This window comes from Chiloscyllium plagiosum, unplaced genomic scaffold, assembly GCF_037043375.1.
Source record: "Chiloscyllium plagiosum isolate Xiang-an unplaced genomic scaffold, Cpla_swu_hap1 HiC_scaffold_13, whole genome shotgun sequence".
Taxonomy (NCBI): domain Eukaryota; kingdom Metazoa; phylum Chordata; class Chondrichthyes; order Orectolobiformes; family Hemiscylliidae; genus Chiloscyllium; species Chiloscyllium plagiosum.
This window is the reverse complement of record NW_028270151.1, coordinates 75,960,609-75,984,664: the sequence shown is the minus strand read 5'-3', so window position 1 is coordinate 75,984,664 and position 24,056 is coordinate 75,960,609. Positions and strand designations below refer to the sequence as shown.

Below are 24,056 nucleotides of genomic sequence, written 5' to 3'. Positions count from 1 at the left end.
CTTAATTTTATATAAGTCAATTAAAACTAATCTCAGCCTCTACTGATTCAGAGAAAACAAACTCAGCTAATTAAACCTTTCTTTATAAACAACATTCTTCATTTCAAGAAACTTGGTCATAAATCTACTCAGTGTGATACACTTCCCCCATAGCAATAAGCATAGTGCTGTCTTCCTCGTCTTGAGTCTTCCAAAAGCGATCGCCTTACTTTTGGAAGACCAAGACAAGGAAGAATGGCACTATGCTTATTGCTATCTTCAACAATCTGTAGATAGATACGTTCTATGATACGCATTTTGATATCCCTTTGTTGCTCTACATTTCCATAACCTACCCTTACTTGTATTATTTTGCATTGTGTGATCTCAAATTTACTCGACCGGCATTTGTCTAGAACAAATTCCATTTGCCATTTTCAGCCAACCTGACCTATTCATTGATAACATCCTACATTTAATAGCTTTCCTCCTCACTATTAATCTCTCAAACAATTTTTGTTTAATCTGCTAAATTAATCACACCACTTACATTTACATCATATACCAAAGAGACATCAAATTCCTTGCTAAAATCCAGGTATTCATACATTCAGTGTGCAACTTTCATTAACACTCTTTGGGAGTTTGAAATATTTACACAAATGAGGAAAATTCATTTGACAAATCCTTGACAAATCCATAAATATTGATTAATTGTCTTTCTAACTGATGACATGGATCCTCAAGACTTTCTACAGAAAATTTTGCCATATCTAAGGTTAGGATGGCTGTTCTGTAATTACTTGATCCATTCATGTCCCTTTTTAAGCAATTGCATAAGGTTGACAGGCCTCTAGTATTATGTAAATACCCAGACAGAACTGCAAAATGATGCTGAGAGCTTCTGCTGTTTCTTCCCTTGCCTCTCCTAGCAGGTTATTCAGGCTTAGTGATTAATTCTTTTTTAAAGATGCTAAATCCCTTAATATTTCTTTTCACACTATGGTCATATCAACCAATATTGCATACTCAACCACAATGTCTCCATCATTCCCCACTTAATTAGGACAATAATAGGATAGTGATTCTCCAATTGTCCTCTTCCATCAAAATTATACAGCTGTAGATCATAAATCAGCCAACTAATAAACAACCATATGTAATTGCCTTCATCTATTCCAATAAATAAGAGGCTGAAGAAAAATGCAACATTCCAATGAATCTTACATTTTACTTTCCAAAATCCACAGATGTTTTACACTCATTACCCTCAGTTATTTTTACATCTTCCCAATTGTAAGTATCTACAGTTCCTAACTCTAGTCTACTGCTTGGCATCCTACTACCTCAGTGTGTTTAGCAATTTAAAAAGAGAGTTAAACAAATTTAAGTTATCGGAATTATGAATATGATCTGCTCTTATTTTCAGAACACTGCATATGTCTCCTGTTAGAGTAGACAGCTTTTCATATATAAGACTGGAAAAACAAATCTCTATTCTCTAACACATGTGCGATTTGAACTTAAAGCAGAGCTGTAGGTTAATCATTTTATTTGCCAAAGTGAAAACTGAATTCAATTTAAAACATCATCTCTGTCTGCTGCAAATTTCCTCAGTAAACTTACTGGGAGTACTACTGACCCAGTGCTATTTATTTTGCAAGAAGTCTCAAGAACGTAAGAAAGGAAGACTCTGGAGTGCGCGAATGTGGCTCATTAGTTGCCCTCTGGTCTGAGTCAGTTGGCTATCAGTTCACGCTGCAACTTCAGCACATCATCAAGACTTAGATGTCAGCAAAGTAGTATAGAAGTGACACGTCCATTTGAATAGCTGAGATATCTTCCCTTTCCCTCCCTCCCTCCCCACTTGCCCACCCCCGAAAAAAAACGTGGCTAACATAAATGCATTAAGGTTAGGCCAATTATCACGTAACACTAATATTTGTAGGATATGTTTATGAAACAGCTTTTGCTTTTTCCATAACAGTAAGCTTCAAAATAATTCTTGTTTTGGAATGTTTGGGATGCAAGCTTTTGATTTCATTCGAGGTCAGGGTCCCCCGAATTTGGTGCTAAGCTTCGTGTCTAATCAGGACAAACTGAGCTGGTATCGCTCAACTAAATGAGTACATAAATTCCCAAACAATGCCTTTAATGATTTAGAGACACATGACCAGTCATTTATTTCTTTGACCCTTTTAAGATTAAATTTGCATATTCACAGAATATTTTAAATTGCTCAGCTTCATTCCAAACTAAGATGCTAAGAATATAATTGTGGCTCATAATCAGTGCTTTAAGGTTAAAAAGATATTTTTACTATGCGTGACCACTGATATGAATGTAATCATTAACAAGTGTGATACCTGTCTGGAAGGCTGGGTTTGTACCAGCATACATAGTAGGAGAAAAGGCAGGAGCAGCTGCTGCATACCCCACTGGAAAACCTGCATAGTTTAAAAAAATGTGAATTTAAAATTAGCATGAAGAATTACCAAGAATACAATAAAATCACAAGCCCATAACACAGAAACTAATCCTCACAGAAAACAAACATTAAATATTATCCAATATAAATCCAGACAATACCATTTGCTATGTTTCAGAGTCATTATCTAAAGACAGAAGAAACAATGGTTTAAAAATTAATGTTACCAGTTCCTCTTTACAAACATTACAAAGAACACTGACTAACATGCCCACTTACAAGCACAATTCTTCAAATTCCAAATTCTAATGACAGGGTGAATGACAGCGAAGTGAGATTGGAGGAAATCACTGGAGTTGACAGTGGAAAATGGACTAGAATGAGACTTAAACATGATGATGGAACGTTTAAAGTCACAGCAACAAAACTTCTCAAACAGCCTTTCAAATCCAGTCCCAGAAAGGATGGTAGCCACACTGGTCCAATCTTCCAACAGAATGCAATAGTGTGGTGTTCTTCAGTCAAGGTGCCTAAACTAGTTCAATGTATTTTTGGAGTTAAAGTCACAAGCATTTAATACTTCATCTAATCTTTTACCATTAAACTCCCACATTTCCCAGCAATAATTAACTATATTTCTTAACTGACATAGCATTAATTTATCAACTTGCCTGGGTATCCAATTCCTTTTGGATTTGCATATGGAACCCCTGAAGCAGCTGAACTGTATACTGGGTTCATGGTGTTTCTAAGGAGCTGTGCAAAAAAAAAACATATTCAGCATCTTACTGTTTCTACTGGCAAATAATTTAATCAATAGAGTATTAAAGAATCAATTTTCAGTCAAAACTAAACCAAAGTTTGAAAAAATATTTTATTTCTCCTTTCTCCTGATAGCATTCATCGTCCTATAATTGTATACTAGAGAACAATTTGAAAATTTCAAATGAGCAGCAGTGGTGAAACAAAATCTTTCACCACAAAATAAATATATGTTTTGGAATAAGTACATTCCATTAGCTGGAGTTGCACGATGAAGGGGCTTTAGCTAACTTATTTCTTTACCATCCATAGAAATGACTGGATTAGACCCACACAATGAACACACTGGCACGCAGCTTTAAAAAAAAGACATAAGGACTTCCAAACATAAAGAGATGCACGCTTAATTTTCCACTTCAGCATATATGCCTTACTTACAATACAATTTCAAATCATGTGTTTGTTTTGGGGTGTTGTAGGGGAAGGGGGAGGGTGGAGTTGCAAAAACGTTCCATTAGAATTTGCATGGTCTTCAGATTTCTGTGTTTCACCAAAAGTTACGTTTGTTGCTGTCTGGTCACAGTGGCTCAGTGGTTAGTACTGCTTCACAACATCAGGAACCTGGGTTCGATTCCAGCCTCAGCCAAATGTCTGCATGCAATTTGTATGCTCTCCCCGTATCTGCATGGGTTTGCTCCGGCTGCTCCAGTTTCTTCCCACAGTCCAAAGATGGGCAGGTTAGGTGGACTGGCAATGGAAATGCAGGGATAGGGTAGGGAGATGGGGTGCACTTTGGATTGTCGATGTGGATTTGACAGGCTGAATGACCTTTTCCACACTCTACAATATGCCAAAATATTATTTTCTGTCATGCTTGATAGCAATAAAAGACCCAGCTAATAGGCACTGGTCTGCCTGCACCATCAGTGCCAATTCCTAGTCCAGGAAAATAGGGAGGGCCAGTGGTAGGAAGGATATCTGACTATAAAGCCAACTGCCAAATCTAAAAATGATTGTTTGTTATGCACCTTTGTAAGAGCTTTGTGGTGAATCTACATAACACCAGCAAAGTTAAAAGAGAAAAGGAAAAGAACTGAGCAATACACAAACATTTCCAGGGAATCTCTCATACAGGAATGGCTTGAAAACTGAGTTTAAATGCCATAAGAAGCTGCACTGGGCAAAAACTAAGTGAACAATTTCACCAGAAATATTTTGGTTCAACGGAGATTGTTGAGCCCTCGCCGAGATATTTGTATTATCGATAGCCACAGACAAACTGCCAGAAGACTGAAGGGCAGCGGATGTGGTGCCATTATTTAAGAAAGGTAGGAAGGAAAAGCCAAGGAACTAAAGATTGGTTAGCCTGACATCAATAGTGGCTAAGTCTTTTGAGGGGATTTTGAAGGACAGGATTTAGAAGGACAGGATTTAGAAGGACAGGATTTAGAAGGACAGGATTTACATGCATTTGGAAAGGCAAGGGTGGATTAGGGAAAGTCAGCATGGCTCTGTGTGGGAAATTTCACATCTCACTGACTTGATTGACTTTTTTTTGCAAAAGTGACAAGGAAGACTGATGAAGGCAGAATGGCAGACATTGTCTGTGAAGACTTCAGAAAAGCATTCCACAAGGTTCTGTATAGTAGACTGGTTAACAAGGTGAGATCACTTTGGACCCATGGGGACTAGTCTATTGGATAGTAAATTGGCTAGAAAGTAAGAGACAAAGTGCTGTTTGTTGGACTGGAGGTCTATGTCGAGTGGTATGCCGCAAGGATTGGTGCTGGGTCCACTGCTTTTTGTCATTTATATAAATGATTTGGACATGAATACAGGAAATCTGGTTAGTACATTTGCAGATGACACCAAAATTGGTTGTGTAGTGGACAGTAAAAGCAATCTCAGAGTGTAATGGAACCTTGATTAGATGGGCAAATGGACCGAGGAGTGGCAGATGGAGTTTAATTTAGATAAATGTGAGGTGTTGCATTTTGGAAAGGCAAATCAGAGGACAAACAGTTAATAGTGAGGTCCTGGGGAGTGTTGCCGAATAAAGGGACCTGGGGTGCAAGTGCATAATTCCTTGAAAGTGGAGTTGCAGGGAGCGAGTGGTGAAGGCAACATTTGGCACACTTGCCTTCATTGGTCATGGAACTGGGTTTAGGACTTAGGGCATCACGTTGCAGACATTGGTGAAGCCACTTTTAGAATACAGTATTCAATTCTGGTCTCCCTGCTTTACGAAAAATGTTGTTAAATCTGAATGGATTCAGGAAAGATTGAAGGATGTTGTTGGCATTGGAGAGTTTGAGCTATAAGGAAAGGCTGAATAGGCTGGGGCTTTTGTCCCTAGAGCAGAGGATGAGGGATGACCTTATATAGGTTTGTAAAATCATGAGGGGCATGGTTCGGCTGAATAGCCAAATATCCTTCCTATAGGAGGGAGATCAGAATTGCATACAATATTCCAATAGTGGCCTGACCAATGTCCTATACAGCCGCAACATGACTTCCCAACTCTTGTACTCAATGCTCTGTCCGATAAAAGAAAGCATACCAAATGCCTTCTTCACTATCTTATCCACCTGCGATGCCACTTTCAAGGAACTGTGAACCTGCACTCCAAGGTCTTTGTTCAGCAACACTCCCCAGGATCTTACCATTAAGTGTTTGAATCTTGCTCGGATTTCCCTTTCCAAAACGCAGCCATTTATCTAAATTAAACTTTATCTGCCACTGCAGAGCCCATTGGCCCATCTAATTAAGATCCCATTGTACCTTCTTTGCTGTCCACTACACCTCCAATTTTGATGTCATCTGTAAACTTACCAACTATACCTTCTATGTTCACATCCAAATCATTTATATAAATGACAAAAAGCAGTGGACCCAGGACCGATCCTTGTGGCACATCAATGGTCACAGGTCTCCAGTCTGAAAGGCAACCCTCCATCACCACACGCTTAGTTCTACCTTTGAGCCAGTTCTGTTTCCAAATTGTTAGTTGTCCCTGTATTCCATGTGATCTAACCTTGCTAAACAGTCTACATCGAAGACCCTTGTTGCATGCCTTACTGAAGTTAAAAGGGTACAGAAAAGATTTACAAGGATGTTGCCAGGGTCGGAGGGTTTGAGCTATAGGGAGAGGCTGGATAGACTGGGACTGTTTTTCCTGAACGGTCGGAGACTGAGGGGTGACCTTATACAGGTTTATAAAATCATGAGGGGCATGGATAGGACAAATAAAAAAGGTCTTTTCCCAGGGGTAGAAGAGTCCAGAACTAGACGGCATAGGTTTAGGGTGAGAGGGGAAAAATTTAAAAGGGACCCAAGGGGCCACTTTTTCATGCAGAGGGTGGTGCATATATGGAACGAGCTGCCAGAGGATGTAGTGGAGGCTGATATAATTACAACATTTAAAAAGCTATGCGGATGAGTATATGAATAGGAAGGAGAGAAGTGAGGACTGCAGATGCTGGAGATCAAAGTCCAAAGGTGTGGCACTGGAAAAGCACTGGCAGCTTCCGAGGAACAGGACAGTCAATGTTTCGGGCATAAGCCCTTCATCAGGGTTTCAATAAGCCCATCGACACATGAATAGGAAGGGTTTAGAGGGATATGGGCCAAATGCTGGCAAACAGGACAAAATTAATTTAGGATATCTGGTCGGCATGAACGAGTTGGACTGAAGGGTTGGTTTTCATGCTGTTCGTTTCTATGACTCTATAATAGTCAAGGTCTTTTCCCCCCAAGGTGGGGTGTCCAAAACTGGAGGGGGTAGGCTTAAGGGGAAAGGGGAAAGATTTAAAAGGGACCTGAACGGCAACATTTTAATGAAGAGGGCACTGCATTTATGGAACAAGCTGCCAGAGGAAGTGGTGGAGGAGAGTACAATTACAACATCTAAAGGCATCTGGATGGGTACATGCTGGCAAATGCCACCAAATGGTATGGACAAACTGGACTGAAGGATCTGTTCCATGCTTTATAACTCTATCTGTACAAGGATTAAAATTTCTATATGAAACTTGTGTTGACAGAAGATTGTGATTTCCTAAATATATCTGACAAAAAAAATTGTCATTAGTTAACAAGGCACCTTTAATGACCAAAAGATACATCAAATTTGACAGAAACTTGGTTTTTTGCAAGTCAAGTTCAGATAAAACTAAAGTAAATTTCATTGCTGTAGTAAGCAATAATTTCAGATGAATAGTTAGTTCTAAGGTTATTTCTAAACCTATGTAAATTACTGCACAGATCAGTAAACTCAAAAATCTATAACTACATCTAACCAAGGTTGTACTGGAAATGTTTCTTTTAGGCAGAAGATGGATAATATAAAGAGGACTACAGTTAACACTTGGAAAAGCAGGTTATATTTGTTTAAGGCTAGATTGACAGCCCCAAACAAAAATGACACTTCCAGCAACAGATTGGAGGGAGGAGGCATTAAAAATTAAACATGTTGTATGCCATGTTTCTGGAGATAAACTTGTCCAACAACTAGATTTTTTTAATTACAAACAAGGGAGTTTGTGACACTTCCTTCTCCAAGGTAACATAATTCTGCCAGGGGGAAAATTTATAGTCTCTATTCTGTTCATATCACTTTTATTTTTCACAATTATAGATAAATAATACCAGTGAATTTTCATTTTGCAGCAAGTATGATTCAATTGTTTTAGTTAATTTTTGAAAGGGATAGGGGTAGCAAGGAAGAGGGGGCAGATCGATCACTGGTGCGTAACTTACACTGAGGATGACAAATTTGTGCATAATCATTCCCTGGAACAGTATTGGCTGTCACTGTTCATATAGTCACCCAAAGTCACACCTCTGCAGTACCACAGGGATCAATGCTGGGGCTATAATTATTGACAAAGAATACACTACAAGTTGAATGAAGAAAGTGAATGCAATATAGTGAGGTTTGCAAATAACAAAAATAGGAAGGGAAAACAAATGGTGAGGATGACAGTCTGCTGAGGGACATATATAAGTTGAGCAAGTAGACAAGAATTTGGCAGATGGAATTATAAAATGGGAAACTGTGAGGTTATGTACATTAGCAGGAAGAAGAGAAACTGATATTATGTAAATGGAGAAAGACTTCAGAAAGCTTCAGCACAGAGGATTTAGGAATCCTTGTGTATAAATCTCAAAAATCTAGTATACATATTTAGCTGGTGATAAGAAAGGCAGTTCAAAAATAGGGCAATCTTGCTGCAACTATACAAGGCACTAGTCAAGACCACTGCTGTAAAACTGAATAATTCTGTGCACCTAAGGAAAGACACACCGGCAATATAGGTAGAGACAACAGAAGGTTCCCTACGCTGATCCCAGGTATGGAGGGACAATCTTATGAGGAAAGGTTGAGTGAGCTGGTCCTGTACTCACTGAAATGAAGACAAGTGAGAGGACAGCTTATTGAAACATACAAGGACTTGACAAGTTAGATATGGAAATGTTCTTCTCCCTTGAGAGTCTAGGACCAGAGGGCATAATTTCAGAATAAGGGGTCATCCATTTAAGATAGAGATGAGGAGGAAAGGAAGAATTTGTTTTAAGGGGAGTGAATTTGTGGAATTCTTTACCACAAAGGGCTATGTAAGCTGGATCATGAGGTATATTCAAGGTTGAGATAGATTTTTAATCAGTAGAGAAATTAAGATTTATAAGAAAATGTAGGCACTTGAAGTAGATTATCATCAGTAGCATTGAGACGTCCTAATAGTGTGCAAGTCCAGTTTGGTGGGACTCCTGCTTCAGTATTTAACTACATGTTCAAACTACTGACTTCACGCTGGTTCTAAACATAAAACCAATTTTTTTCCTCCACTGCTTCATCCTTAGAAACTGACTCAACTTCTGGATGCTTCTAATATTTCCTGTGTAAACCATTCTTCGAGTTAGCACACCTTCAGCAAAATATGATCTGATTGTTACCTGACAATCTCAGAGATGCATTCTCTCAAAATTTCTGGAATATCAGGAACACAGACAATGACTTATGTTCCCCCTTCACTATCCTATAGTTGGAGATCAATTAAAGTCCTTGCACTATTGCAAGTAAATTCAAAAGTTCTAAAAAATGGATTGCATCTGGGTCCTTCTAGACCTCTGTGTTGTACAGTACAAAAGCATAATGTGCTTACATAATGACTCATTGAAAAAATGTTGCCATTTGTGAAGGGAATTTACACAGTAAATTCCAAACTGGCATCATATAATTGCTTAGATTGAAACATGGATAAAGACATTGAATTTCCTAAATGAAGGAGACCACTCTTGACATCAAGACAGCATTTGATTGTGTATTCCAGCAAGGAGCCGATGCAAAACTCTAATCAAATTAACCAGAACAAACTCTGAATTCTCCATTTTCTCATTTTCACACCTTTTCACCATTTTACATCCTCCGATCACCATCAGTAGCAGCCTCTTTGTCTTTGGCGCTGAGCACCTTTTAATCTGTTCTACTTATTCCTCCTCCTCCCACTCTGTCTACAGTATAAAAAAGTTTTCCATACCCTTTAAGTTCTGAATGAATCAGAATGAACTTAAAACAAATTCTTGTTTCTCTCTCTACTGATGGTACAAGACCTGCTCAGTTTGTTCAGCACTAATTTTAAAACTCTCCATTGGATGGTCTCATGCCTACCCAAAAAGGTAATTGTGGTTATTGGAGGATAATCATTACTGGAGCTGTTCAACATTTAGCTGCTTCAAAGGCATTCAAAGATAAAGTTAGAACTGATCTGTGCACATGTTCCGTTTATTTGCAACTCCTAAGATATTGAAGCAGACAAGCTCACATGCAAGTACTGGACAACTTTCAAGCATGGGTCACAAAGTGACAAATAACATTTATACAAGTGCTAGGCAATTGCTAGCTCAACAACAATCTAACCATCTAGTCTTGACATTCATCAATATTACCATTGTTGGAAGGTGGTGGAATTTGAATTCAATAAAAATCTGGAATTAAGAGTCTAACGATGATCATGAATCCATCGTCAATTTTTGGAAAAAGCCACCTGATTCACTAATGCCCTTCAAGGAAGGAAAGTGCCTTGCTTACTTGGTCTGGACTACATGTGACCCTAGGTAAAAACAAGGGCTGCAGATGCTAGAAACCACAGTCTAGACTAGAGTGGTGCTAGAAAAGCACAGAAAAAGGCAGCATCAGGATGAAGGGCTTTTGCCCAAAACGTCGATTTTCCTGCTCCTCGGATGCTGCCTGACTTGCTGTGCTTTTCCACTACGTGACCCTAGACCCACTGCAATGGGGTTCACTCTTAACTACCCTCTGGGATGGGCAATAAATGTCAGCTACACTAACCCTGTAAACAAAGTAAACAGAAGTCATGACTTAATCCATGACATACATAACAATGAATTTTTATAAAGTGCCATTTACTCCCATTGTTGTACTGCAGCATAACTCCAAACCATGTTCTTAGGAGATAAATGTCTGAACAGATTGACTAGTCATGACAGGCTATTTCCAATCATATTAGAGAAATCACTCAGATGCAGTCATGGAGCGATCAATGAATCATAGAGTCATATAGCACAGAAACTGACCCTTCTGTCCAGCCACTCGTGCCGAACATAATCGCAAAGTAAACTCGTCCCACCTGCCGTTCCTGGCCCATCTCACTTTCCCATTCACATACTTATCCAATTTTTAAAAAAATGTTGCAGTTGTATTCAGATTCACCAGGCGGCACGGTGGCTAGCACTGCTGCCTCACAGCGCCAGAGACCCGGGTTCAATTCCCGCCTCAGGCGACCCACTGAGTGGAGTTTGCATGTTCTCCCCGTGTCTGCGTGGGTTTCCTCCAGGTGCTCCGGTTTCCTCCCACAGTCCAAAGATGTGCAGGTCAGGTGAATTGGCCATGCTAAATTGCCCGTAGTGTTAGGTTAGGGGTAAATGTAGGGGTATGGGTGGGTTGCGCTTCGGCGGGGCGGTGTGGACTTGTTGGCCCGAAGGGCCTGTTTCCACACTGTAAGTAATCTAATCTAATCTAAAACATGCAAACCACCCTGTGTGAAAACTATCCCCCACAGGTCTTTTTAAAATCTCTCTTCGCTCATCTTAAAAATGTGCCCCCTAGTCTTGAAATCCCCCATCCTAGGGAAAAAAGCAACTACCATTAACTCTATCTATACCCATCATCATCTTTACAAACTTCAAGGTCATCTCTCAACTTCTTATGATCAAAAGATTGACTTACTTCAGTTTAGTGGTAAGCCCAAGCGTTAACTGCAACTGAATTTATAAAGTTAATGCAAGCTATAGTGAAATTGGCATTTTAAGTACAAGGTAGTGCACAGTACGTTTTTATAATAGCAATGCAAGGAATACCAAGTTCCAAGGATAGTCCAGTTTCCCCAAGATCTAATATGTAAATAGAAACTAACTCACAATCCAAGCACATCCACGTATTATCTACTCAAAGGAAGGAAAATTGGATTGCTTTTCAATTATTCAATGCCTGCTCATCATTTGATCAATTCAACTGACAGCTCCCTCCCATGATATAAACATTTCAATCAGATTTAGTGAAGTAAATTAGCCTGAGACAGTCAAATCTAAGCTCAAAAATTTTGCATTTTAATCCTAAATGAGAAACTTTCCAAAATATAAACTGAATAGCATCTAAATAAGCATTAATTTAAAAGTTCTGTCGAAAAGAATATTCTTTTATTAATTCACGGGATGCTGGTCATGAAAGCATTCATAGAATTTAACGCCTGTACTTAATTGTCTTCAAGGAGCTGCCTTCTTGAACTGCCACATCTTTGAGATGTATAGACACCTACAACATGAGGCAAGATATCTTAGGATTTTTACCTGCTTACAATGGAGGAACAGCAATAGTTGTTCCAACAAGAAATTCCAAATCAGCACTGAGAGAAACTTAGAAGGTAACTTGTAGATGGTAGTGTGGTAGTGTTTTCATGAAGCTAATGCTGTCATCTTTCTAGGCTGCCTTAGATGTCATATATTGCAATCATGTCGTACGAATCGCGGAGTAAGCAAATAAGGTGGTGGATATGGAGCCAAAGGGGTTGATTTGTCTCGGCTGGTATTGAGCTGTTTGTATGTGTTGGAGCTGCACTCATCCAGGCAAGCCGAATGAATTCCACTCTATCATAGGCCTTTCCTTGATTCAATTCCATCCTCTCTCGTTTCCCTTGCTTCTACTTCAAACCAGTTACATCTGAAATGTTCAATTTGTTTCTCTTCATAGATGTTATTCATCTGGAACATTTACAGCATTTTATTTTTATTTAACTTCTCACTGCCAGCTAGATATCAGTGCTATAGCTGTAGCGGAATTAACTAGTTTCAGGCAAGGCTATGTTTCGAGCACAATTCTTCAGCACTGCAGATGGAACATGCATGGAACCCTCAGTTCCTGCAGTGCACTGAATGCATTTTAAAAAAATTTCACATAAAAGGGAACTAAATCTGCCAAAGGCCGGCTCTTGTAACGGTGAGAAACCTAGGCCTAAAAATAGATTACAGTATTCACTTGGCAGTTCTGGCTAAACATAATTGTGAATGCTTCAAGCTTTGTCTTTTATATTTACATACTAGATACTGCCATCATTTACAGTAGGGAGGCTCGGGGAGCCTTCTTCTGTGTGACAAAAAGATTGGAAGAGAGAAGGACCCAAAGCAAGAGAGCTTTGTGCCACTGAAACAGTGCAGGAGAGTGTGAGATAGCAGGCTCATAACGAGCAGGAAAGAAAGTGAAATCAGTAGGTTCTCAAACAGCATGAGAGAATGCAGGACTATACCTTCAGAAAAAGAGCTGCTTGCATAACAGGACAGCCGCAGGAGACAGCAATCAGTGTCAGGGAGCTCTGTCAACTGGTTTCTTTGTGTCAAAACCAAAGTGCAATGTCTCAGGAAGAAAAAGGTGGGTATTTCTTCTATGTTCTCTTCTATTGGCCAATGGTTTAAACCAGTGGCTGAAGAATACAACTAAGAAATTCACTTTTAACATGTTTAACATCCAAATTAACTAACAGAATAGAGATAGCAAGGTTGGCTAAATATTGCAGCTCTAGAATGAGAGCACTGGTGGACACAGATGCACTTCATAGCAGCCACATTTGCAGCACATGAGAGCCCTCAAGGTGCTTTCATAGCAAGAGCAGACATTTCAGCCTGCTCCCCAACCCGAGTTGTGTGTTTTTCCAGGACCCTAAACTTAGCATGTTTCAAATAAAGCCTATCGCAATGCAAGAACTCTCTTTTTCCCTGTACTGATAGTGAATTTCTCACACCAATCTTTGTGCCACATGTTTCAGAAGGCAGTCATGCACCACACAGGCATAGAATGGAGGAAAATAGAGGTAAGTGACGACAACACTTGGTACAAAGTGCCATTCAAATGAGAAAAGAGAAATATAGCAGTAATTGAGGATAATATAGATACGGGAAATAGATATTGCTCTCTGTAGCAAAGACACAGTCACCCACCTAGTGTCAAGATTTAGACCATTTGAGTCTTGGAGTCATAGAGATGTACAGCACGGAAACAGACCCTTCAAACCAACTTGTCCATGCCAACTTGATATTCTAACCTAATCTAGTCACATTTGCCAGCACCTAATCCATATGAACCCTTCCTAATCATATACCCATCCAAATGCCTTTTAAATGCTGTAATTGTACCAGCCTCCACCACTTCCTCTAGCAGCTCATTCCATACACACACCAACCTCTGTGTGAAAAAGGAGAGAGTGGCTAGGATTTCTGGATGCGTTTGGCATGCTTGTTTAGGTTTGTTAAGGTGGCGGTAGACTGTGTTTATTGGCAACCTGTTCTTTTTGAATACGCTATATAGGTGCTTTTCCTCTGCTCTTCGTAATTCCTCTGTGCTGCAGCATGTGGTGGCTCATTGAAATAATGTTCTCGTGTAGCTGAGTTTGTGGGTGTTGAGATGACTGCTTCAGTAGTTCAGCATTTGGTCCATATGTGTTATTTTCCTGTAGACGCTGGTTTGAAGTTTCCCATTGGTTGTGTGCTCTGTGACACCTAGGAATGGCGAGTTTGTTGTTGTTTACCTCCTCTTTTGTGAATTTTATGCCAGTAAGGATATTATTGATGGTCTTGAAGGTTTCCTCTAATTTATTTCGTTTAGTGATGACAAAGGGGTCATCCATGTAGTAGACCCAAAGTTTGGGTTGGATGGTTGGCAGAGCGGTTTGTTTGAATATCTGCATTACTACCACTGTAAGAACCCTGATATCGGAGATCCCTGGGTTCCATTGGTTTGCCTGCAGGTTTTGTTATTGGAAGTGAAGTGGGTAGTATGGCATCGGTCCACTAGCTTGACGATGTTGTCTTTGTGGATGAAGTTGGTGGTGTTTGGTGTGTGTGCCTTTGGTTCTTCGAAGAGGATAGTCAGTATTTCTTTGGCCAGGTTGATGTTCATGGATGTGAACAGGGCTGTTACGTCAAAGGAGACCATTATTTCATCATCTTCTACCTTGGTGTCTTTGATGGTGTTTAGGACTTCTTGGGTGGAGTGAATAGAGTGGCGTGAGTCTTCTACTAAGTGTTTTAATCTTTGCTGTAGTTCCCTGGCTAATCTATATGTTGCTGTTCCAGATGGTGAGATTATGGGTCTGAGGGGAGTTCCTGGTTTCTGAATTTCAGGTAATACATAAAACAGGTGTTGGATCTGTCTAGTTTCATTTTTTGGAAGTTGGTCTGGTTTAATTCTCCAGATTTCTGACGTTTTTTTGAGTAGGGCTCTGATTGGGTTCTCTCGTTGTGGGGTTGGGTCTATCGTCACCTGTTGGAAAGTTGTCAGTATTTGCAAGCTTTCTCAATGTAGTCTGTTTGGTTTAAAATGATTGTCAAGCATCCTGCAGATTGGGTAATGACACTAAAGTACCAAACACTACATTGGACAAACGGGCAGAAAACTAGCCACCAGAATACACGAACATCAACTAGCCACAAAAAGACATGATACACTATCACGGGTATCCTTACATACAGATGAGGAAGATCACCACTTTGGCTGGGACAACATATCCATCCTAGGACATGCCAAATAGATTCATGCACAAGAATACCTAGAAGCATGGCATTCCAACCAGAACTCTATTAACAAACACATCGACTTGGACCCCATATAACATCCTCTGAGAAAACGAAAAGGAAAGGACATCACCAACCCAAGGAAACCTAAACACAAAAGAAAGCAGGTAATAATACCAGTGCTTCACTGGAAGCTCCCGGATGATGCTATAGACTCAGAGTCATAGAGATGTACACCATGGAAACAGACCCTTCGGTCCAACCTGTCCATGCCGACCAGATATCCCAACCCAATCTAGTCCCACCTGCCAGCACGCAGCCATATCCCTCCAAACCCTTCCTATTCATATACCCATCCAAATGCTTCTTAAATATTGCAATTGTACCAGCCTCCACCACTTTCTCTGGCAGCTCATTCCATACACGTACCACCCTCTGCATGAAAAAGTTGCCCCTTAGGTCTTTTTCATATCTTTCCCCTCTCACCCTAAACATATGCCCTCTAGTTCTGGACTCCCCGACCCCAGGGAAAAAAACTTTGTCTATTTATCCTATCCATGCCCCTCATAATTTTGTAAACCTCTATAAGGTCACCACTCAACCTCCGACCCTCCAGGGAAAACAGCCCCAGCCTGTTCAGCCTCTCCCTATAGCTCAAATCCTCCAACCCTCGTAACATCCTTGAAAAGGTTCAGAAAAAATTTACAAGTTTCACAACATCTTTCCGATAGGAAGGAGACCAGAATTGCACACAATATTCCAACAGTAGCCTAACCAATGTCCTGTACAGCTGCAAAATGACCTCCCAACTTCTATACTCAATACTCTGACCAATAAAGGAAAGCATACCAAACGCCTTCTTCACTATCCTATCTACCTGCGACTCCACTTTCAAGGAGCTATGAACCTGCACTCCAAGGTCTCTTTGTTTAGCAACACTCCCTAGGACCTTACCATGAAGTGTATAAGTCCTGCTAAGATTTGCTTTCCCAAAATGCAGCACCTCGCATTTATCTGAATTAAACTCCATCTGCCACTTCTCAGCCCATCTGGTCCAGATCCTGTTGTAACCCTCTCCGCTGTCCACTACACCTCAAATTTTGGTGTCATCTGCAAACTTACTAACAGTACCTCTTATGCTCTTGTACCGATCCTTGTGGCACTCCACTGGTCACAGGCCTCCAGTCTGAAAAACAACCACCACCTTGTCTTCTACCTTTGAGCCAATTCTGTATCCAAATGGCTAGTTCTCCCTGTATTCCATGAGATCTAACCTTGCTAATCAGTCTCCCATGGGGAACCTTGTCAAACGCCTTACTGAAGTCTATATAAATTACATCTACTCTCTGCCCTCATCAATCCTCTTTGTTACACTTCTTCAAAAAACTTAAATCAAGTTTGTGAGACATGATTTCTCACGCACAAAGCCATGTTGACTATCCCTAATCAATCTTTGTCTTTCCAAATACATGTACAACCTGTCCCTCAGGGTTCCCTCCAACAACTTGCCCACCACTGAGGTCAGGCTCACTGGTCTATAGTTCCCTGGCTTATCTTTACCGCCCTTCTTAAACAGTGGCACCACGTTTGCCAACCTCCAGTCTTCCGGCACCTCTCCTGTGACTATCGATGATACAAATATCTTAGCAAGAGGCCCAGCAATCACTTCTCTAGCTTCCCACAGAGTTCTTGGGTACACCTGATCAGGTCCTGGGGATTTATCCACTTTTACCTGTTTCAACACATCCAGCACTTCCTCCTCTGTAATCTGGACATTTTGCAAGATGTCACCATCTATTTCCCTACAGTCTATATCTTCCATATCCTTTTCCACAGTAAATGTTACCTAGGAGAAAGTGAGGACTGCAGATGCTAGAGATTAGAGTTGACAATGTGGTGCTGGGAAAGCACAGCAGGTCAGGCAGCATCCGAGGTGGAGAATCAACATTTCAGGCATAAGCCCTTCATCAAGGCTAATGCTCAACATGTCGATTGTCCTGCTCCTCGGATGCTGCCTGACCTGCTGTGCTTTTCCAGCACCACATTCTCGACTGATAATGTTGCCTAGTATGGTGACAAAACATCTGAAAACCAATCTTCCAGCTCAGTAAGCAACTTACATCCACAACCTCAACCTGAGCTACAAATCTTGCCAAAACACTTCTATTATTCTAAACTCATGTTCATGAGAGACCAAGTTAGCATGCAGATGCAATAAATGCATTGAGTAAATTACCATAAAAAATTTACCATAAGTAAATTACCAATGGAATTCTGGCCTTTACTTGCAAAGTTAGAATTCTAAAATAGAAAAGCCTTCTTCTCACTATATAGAGTGTCTGAGGCTGTATCTAGAATGCTGTACAGTTTTGGTTCCCCTATATTTAAAATATGTACTAGCATTGGAGACAGTTGAAGAGATTCTTGGCTAATTCCTGTAATGAATGGATTGAGAGATCAAGAATGGTAAAATGGGTAAGGTGTTGATATATTAGAATTTACAAGAATGAGGGTGATCTCCACGAAACATGCAAGATTCTGAGATCCTTGACAACGTTGATTGACGGGGGGGGGGGGGGGGGGGGGAGAAGAGTGATTTTCACTACTGGGAAATCTCAAAATAGGTGACATAGTTACAGAATAAGGAGATACACAGTTAAAACTGAGATGCAAGGGATTTCTTCTCCGGAGAGAATGGAATGGAATGGAATTCTCCACCCAAACTGGTTGCAGAGGTTAGATCACTGAAGTAAAGAGAACGTAGATAATTTTTGAACCATCAGGAAGTTGAGGGACATCCTGAGCTGACACAAAAAAAAGTTGAGGTCTGGGACAGATCAGCTATGATCTTATTGAATGACTGAACTGGCTTAAGTTGGGCTGAATGGCCAATACCTGTACCTATTTCTTGTGTTATGGCCTTATCTCAGGGAGACACTGTTACAATACTGTCCATGTCAGTATACATGAAACAGATTTAAGATGAGGTAAATAATTTTCTCCCTTGTGTCATTTCCCTTGCCTTCAAAAACAGCAGAACAGCTCTATTTGCCAAAAGGCTCAGCCAGACAACAAAGGAAGAGCTAGTACCTGAACAAAACAAATACAAATGTAAAAGTTTGAAACTGACTAATGGGAAAACCATTAACCACAGCGAAGGGTAACAAAACAGATCATAAGAGCTACAAAAAGGGAGCATTAAAAGAAATTTGTAAACAATACTGAAACACCCCAATTTAACTACCATGTTTGGAAGTGGATATTCAGGAACAACCTTGGCCCTGAAATTATCAGTAATATTATTAATGAGAATTAATAACATGCTAAAAAAGCTATGCAGCATCAATATTTTGGTAGAGAATGCAGTCAGTATGCAAGAAGATCAAAGGGAACTATTAAAATAAAATCAAAGACAGCCCTCATTAACATTAACAAAATAAAACATCACTGAAGAGTATAAAATTCCCAGAATCAGATTGTTTCTATCACAGGGTTTTAAAGTAAATTTAAAGACTGCAAACGCTCCATCTACTATATTCTAAAGTTTTGATTTTAGAAACATTCCTTAAATAGGAAAATTGTGCATAACACTTTACTATTTGAGAGAGATGACAGGGTCGAAGAAAAATCATAAACATGCTAGTTTAACATTTGTTTTTGAGAAATCATTGGTCAATAATTCAGGTGACAGTGAACGAATGCAATGAAATAATTCAGCTAATCACAAAACTAACATGCGCAAAGGGTATTTCATACCTGATGAACCTGATACGTCATCTTGTAGAGGTAACTGAAGTATGAACAGTCTACATTATGAGTTACATGAACTCCCATAAGGCACTTGATAAAATATCGCATTAGAGTCTGTTAGTCGAAGTTTAAATCCATGGATTTGTAGGCAAACTATTGATGGCATGTACACACAATTGGCAGGTAGTCTAAATGGCAGGATGTGACCCAAAACATGCTGGGACCTCTATTTACAGCATTTATTAATAACTGTGATGAAATAACCACATACCCAACTTTGCCAATGACAACATTAGACAGTATTTTAAGCAATGTAGACGACAGTGTAACATTATAAAGATATGTGAATAGGTTAGAGAAATGAACAAACCATGGAAAATGGATTTCAATGTCAGCAGATAAGTCACCCACTTTGGACCTGAAAATGGATAGGACACTTTTGAAAAGATGTAACACTTGAAACAGACAAGATCCAGAGTGACTTAGGTACTCAAATACATTCTTAGGAAAATGTTATTAACAGGTAGAGAAAATAATAAAATGGATTAATGGGATACTGGTTTCCTGTCCTGAAGTATTCCCAGATGCATTTTAAGAATTCAGTGACAGTTCATTGACCGAATTCAATTTCACAATCTGCTTTCTACTCATACTCTGAGTTATTACTCCAGTGTTATAACTACTAAATTGTCTAGCTAAATTAAAGTTATTGAGAACTCAGTGTAGGTCTTCGAAAGAATGGGGAGCTTGCAGGTCAAGGTGGATTTCTTTTGTAATTAAGATTGGAGAGCCGGAATACCAAAATAGAAAACTTTAATTTGTGACTCACCTTTAAATCACTCATAAGTCTATTATCACATCCAATCATGTTATGGTCACTGTGATTTAGGAGTCCCTTACTATTAGATTGGTCATTAATTAAGACTTGTCATCACTAAACCTAACATGGTCCTGCTGGTTCAAGGACATAATTTTCCATGAAATTTTCTCAAAGTCATTTAAGGAATTATCTGCTTTTGGAACTAGTTACCACAGAGGTCCCACCTTCTCAACTTATCCTCTTGCTGCGGGGTGGTGACTCTCAAATTAAACTGCCACCAGTCATCTACATCTAATGAGTGCGCAACCCTATGATATTCTTGGACTAACGCAACTTCAGTTACTCGTATTATGGAGCAATGGAGGTTTTGAGGTTTGGCAGTGGTGGGTGGTAGGCATATGATCACTGCTCTAAACAATCTGGCCTGAAGCCAATATACTGCGTTATTTCATTTATACTGCATTTATAATAGCAATATAGCAGCTAAATGTTGGAAGGTGGAACAAGATATATTGCTTTTTTTTCAAATTATAAAGATGATTTCTTTGGTTACCCTTCCACTCTTGTTCCGGCAGGTATTGCTATCTAGAATCATACAGTATGTACAACATTGAAACAGGATCTTTGGCCGTCCATCAAACATCAAACTACACTAATCTATTTACTTGAACTAGGTCCATAGGCTACTCTATCCTGGCATCTTAAGTGCTCATCCAGGTGCTTCTTGAATGTTCCGAGTGTACTGGACTCTACCATCCTCTGGTGCAGCACATTCCATATATCTACCACCCTCTGGGTAAAAAAAAAATTTATCTCCGATCTCCCCTAAACCATTTGCTCCTCACCTTAAGCTTATGCTTTTTGGTCTTAGACATATCTGCCATGAAGAAGAGATTCTCATAATCTACCCTGCCTGTGCCTCTATAATTTTATTTACCTCAATCAAATCACCCCTCAGCCTCCTCTGCTCCAAGGAAAATAAAACCAGCCTATCCAATTTTTCCTCAGAATAGAGACTTTTCATGTTGTTGAATCCAATAATTTTTAAGATTTTTTTCATCAGAAATTGAGTATGCAAATTTCCCTCACAAGCATGTGTTTCCGATGTTACTTTTAATAATTTACAATGCTCGCATTAACATTCAAAGGGTTTTTAACGAATCCAAACTAAAACTGCAACATCTATGTACTATCACTGCTCCTTAGCGATTAGCCAATAGAACCAGTTAATTTGATGACCCACATCCATACAAAAAAAATCCAAGAAAATGTTTAATAAACCTATTGATTCTTGGTATTTATTGGATCATACATTTTAAACTCTGTACGACTACCTGCTTTCAGTGACCTATTTTCACACTAGACCAGTACACACGCTCCAGAATGGAATTTTTATAATGTTCCAAAGTTTGCTTCTTGACATTGACCAAGGATTCGCATAATGGTGGGGAAGGGTTGGAAGTATAATCATAAACTTTGGTATTTTATGCTTGCCCATTAAATGACCTACAAGTACTGCTAAGTCTTTCAGAATCCAACACACATCAAATGTTAGTTACTGGTACTACACTCTCACCACTATTTCAATGAAACAGCAACTGAAACTTGTTCACATGATTGTCAGGTCATGACTGATTAAATTATATCAAGTACAAAAGATACTAAAAACACAACTGTGTAATTTTCAAGTTTTATAACAGTTCTGAACAAAGAATACAAAGAAAATAGCATTCCTGATATTACTGTCCAATATACACTGATATGGGTCAGACAACAAATGGAAGGTATTCACACATTTTTGTCCACTGTAATAATGGAGCTTCCACTCCCCTTCCTCACTAAGACATTTTCAGCTTCTGCCAATTAAAGTTGGCAGAACAGACCAAATGCTGGCTCAACAACAACCGGTATTGATACAACAGGACAACACAAAGGAAGAATTGCTGCAGCTTGTAGTTTCAAGAGCCTGGTCACTTTAAACAAGTTTGCAAGACAAATCACTAACGCATAACCCATGTCACATCTTGTTTCATCATAAGAATACTGCAAAACTGTTCATTTCTTTTCTGTAACAAGGTGCCAAAAGCAAAACAATTAAGATGGCTATATCTTCATCAATATGAAGTCAGTGCTAAGGCAAGGCAACACTCAATGCCATGTTGTATTTAATCAAATGCAAGGTGCATGCTAGATTCAGGTTATACCAATGACTTGAGGAATACAGACAGCAGTAATGCTTAGGGAGGAGCCAAAGACGGGACAAGTGAGGCCTTGCAGACACTTCAAAACAGTAGCTAACCCTTCCAACTGCAATATAAACACTACAGTGACGTCGGCAACACTTTATGAGTCTGTACCATTCAGCTATGCAAATCCATATCGAATCCAAATCTCAGCTATTGATTACATTGAGTCATAATCTAAAACTCTGCAATCTCAAACATTGGTCGTTCTGCAATACCTACAAGCAAATAGATAATCGAAAGTAGGATAGAAGGGTGCAATATTGTAATTGTGCACCTTAAAGATAACCTGTAATACAAGCACATAAAGTTCATGTTCTCTAGTTATTTCATCCATGCTAACAGGTAAGTGCAGTTATTCAGTATTACGTTACTGCTGAAATTAATCCGAACTCAAGGCACATGTACATAAGCTGTAGCAAGTAGAAATTCCTATGATAGTAAAAGACTTGACTAAAGCAACTGCCATTTTCTTTTTTTGCAGCAAATTTCAAAATTTAATGTCAGCCACTTGCAGAAGTGATATCACTTCAATCATGACAGAAAACCTATGGTCCACTACACATTTAGTATTAATGCCATACAAAACGTCACATTGCAATTGTCAATCCTAGTTTAAATATTGCCTTGAGTAAATTTTTAAAGAAATATTTCCATATATTTATACTGAACGTTAGTTTACTGCGCTTTTGTAGTCAACAGTAAACCAATTCCAATGACAATACAACCAACACAAATGAAATAGTTTGGGGAACAAAACCTGCAGAGGAACTGAACAGTTACTTTGCAGTCTTTGCGGTGGAAGATATCAGTAGCATACCTGAACTTCAAGACAGTCAGCGGCAGAGGTGAGTGTCATGACAATCACTAGGGAGAAGGTGTTGGGGAAGTTTTAAGATCCAAAGATAAATCACCCAGACCAGATGGTCTACAGCCAGATTTCTGGAGTAAATAGCACAGCAGATTCCTGATATATTGCTGTTGACCTTTCAAGAATCACTGGAGTTAGGGAGAGTCAGAGAAAACTGGAAAGTGGCTGATGTAACACCCCTGTTTAAGAAGGTAGGGAGGCATACGACAGGAAATTATGGGTCAGTTAGCCTGACTTTGGCTGTTGGCAACATTTTACAGTCCATTATTAAGGATGAAATTATGGAGTACTTAGAAGTGCAAGGTACAATAGGGCTCAATCAGGACGATTTTGTCAAGGAGATTCATGTCTGACAAATCTGTTAGAATTCTTTTGGGGAGGTACTGAGCAAGTTAGACAAAGAAGAGCCAGTGGACGTGATCTATTTGGATTGCCGGAAGGCCTTTGACAAGGTGCCCACAAGAGGCTGTGAAATAAAACAAGAGCCCATGGCATTAGGGGCAAAGATAGAGGCAGGGATAGAGGATTGGCTGACTGGCAAAAGGCAGGCGGTGGAGATAAAGGGTTTTTTTTCAGGATGGCAGCCAGTAACAATTCACAGAGGTCAGTGTTGGGACAGCAACCGTTCATATTATACATTAATAATCTGAATGAAGGAGCTGAGGGCATTGTTGTAAAGTTTGCAAATAACATAAAGGTAAGTCTTTCCAAACATAGATGGGGACTGACATAGTGTTAAGAGTTTAGATGGAGAGGAATTTGTTGAGTGTGTGCAAGAAAATTTTCTGATTCAGTATGTGGATATGCCCATTACAGAAGGGGCAAACTTGACCTACTCTTGGGAAATAAGGCAGGGCAGGTGACTGAGGTGTCAGTGGGGGAGCACTTTGGGGCCAACGATCATAATTCTATTAGTCTTAAAAGATAGACAGATCTAAATGTTGAAGGTCTAAATTGGAGAAACGCCAATTTTGACGGATTAGGCAAGATCTTTCAAAAGCTGATTAGGGGTAGATGTTCGCAGGTAAAGGGACGGCTGGAAAATGGGAAGCCTTCAGAAATAAGATAACGAGTGTCCAGAGAAAGTATATTATTGTTAGGATGAAAGGAAAGGCTGGTAGG

At 39.6% G+C, this 24,056-nt stretch overlaps 1 protein-coding gene and 1 pseudogene across 2 annotated transcripts in view; both read right to left on the bottom strand.

Annotated features, from left to right (window-relative positions):
• The window catches only part of fam168b (family with sequence similarity 168 member B), a 44,570-nt gene that overhangs the window by 14,559 nt on the left and 5,955 nt on the right, over window positions 1-24,056 (bottom strand). Inside the window, exons 1-3 of one of the 2 annotated variants that reach the window (XM_043701917.2) lie at window positions 19,371-19,396; window positions 3,079-3,163; window positions 2,346-2,426 (exon numbers count right to left, since the gene is read on the bottom strand). In XM_043701917.2, coding sequence (XP_043557852.1) covers window positions 2,346-2,426; window positions 3,079-3,163; window positions 19,371-19,373 — 169 coding nt within the window. In that variant the 5' untranslated portion in view covers window positions 19,374-19,396. Of the gene's footprint in view, window positions 1-2,345; window positions 2,427-3,078; window positions 3,164-19,370; window positions 19,397-24,056 lie in introns of those variants that run through there. The other variant, XM_043701918.2, reaches the window with a different exon arrangement.
• LOC148148346 (uncharacterized) lies at window positions 13,859-19,027 on the bottom strand (annotated as a pseudogene).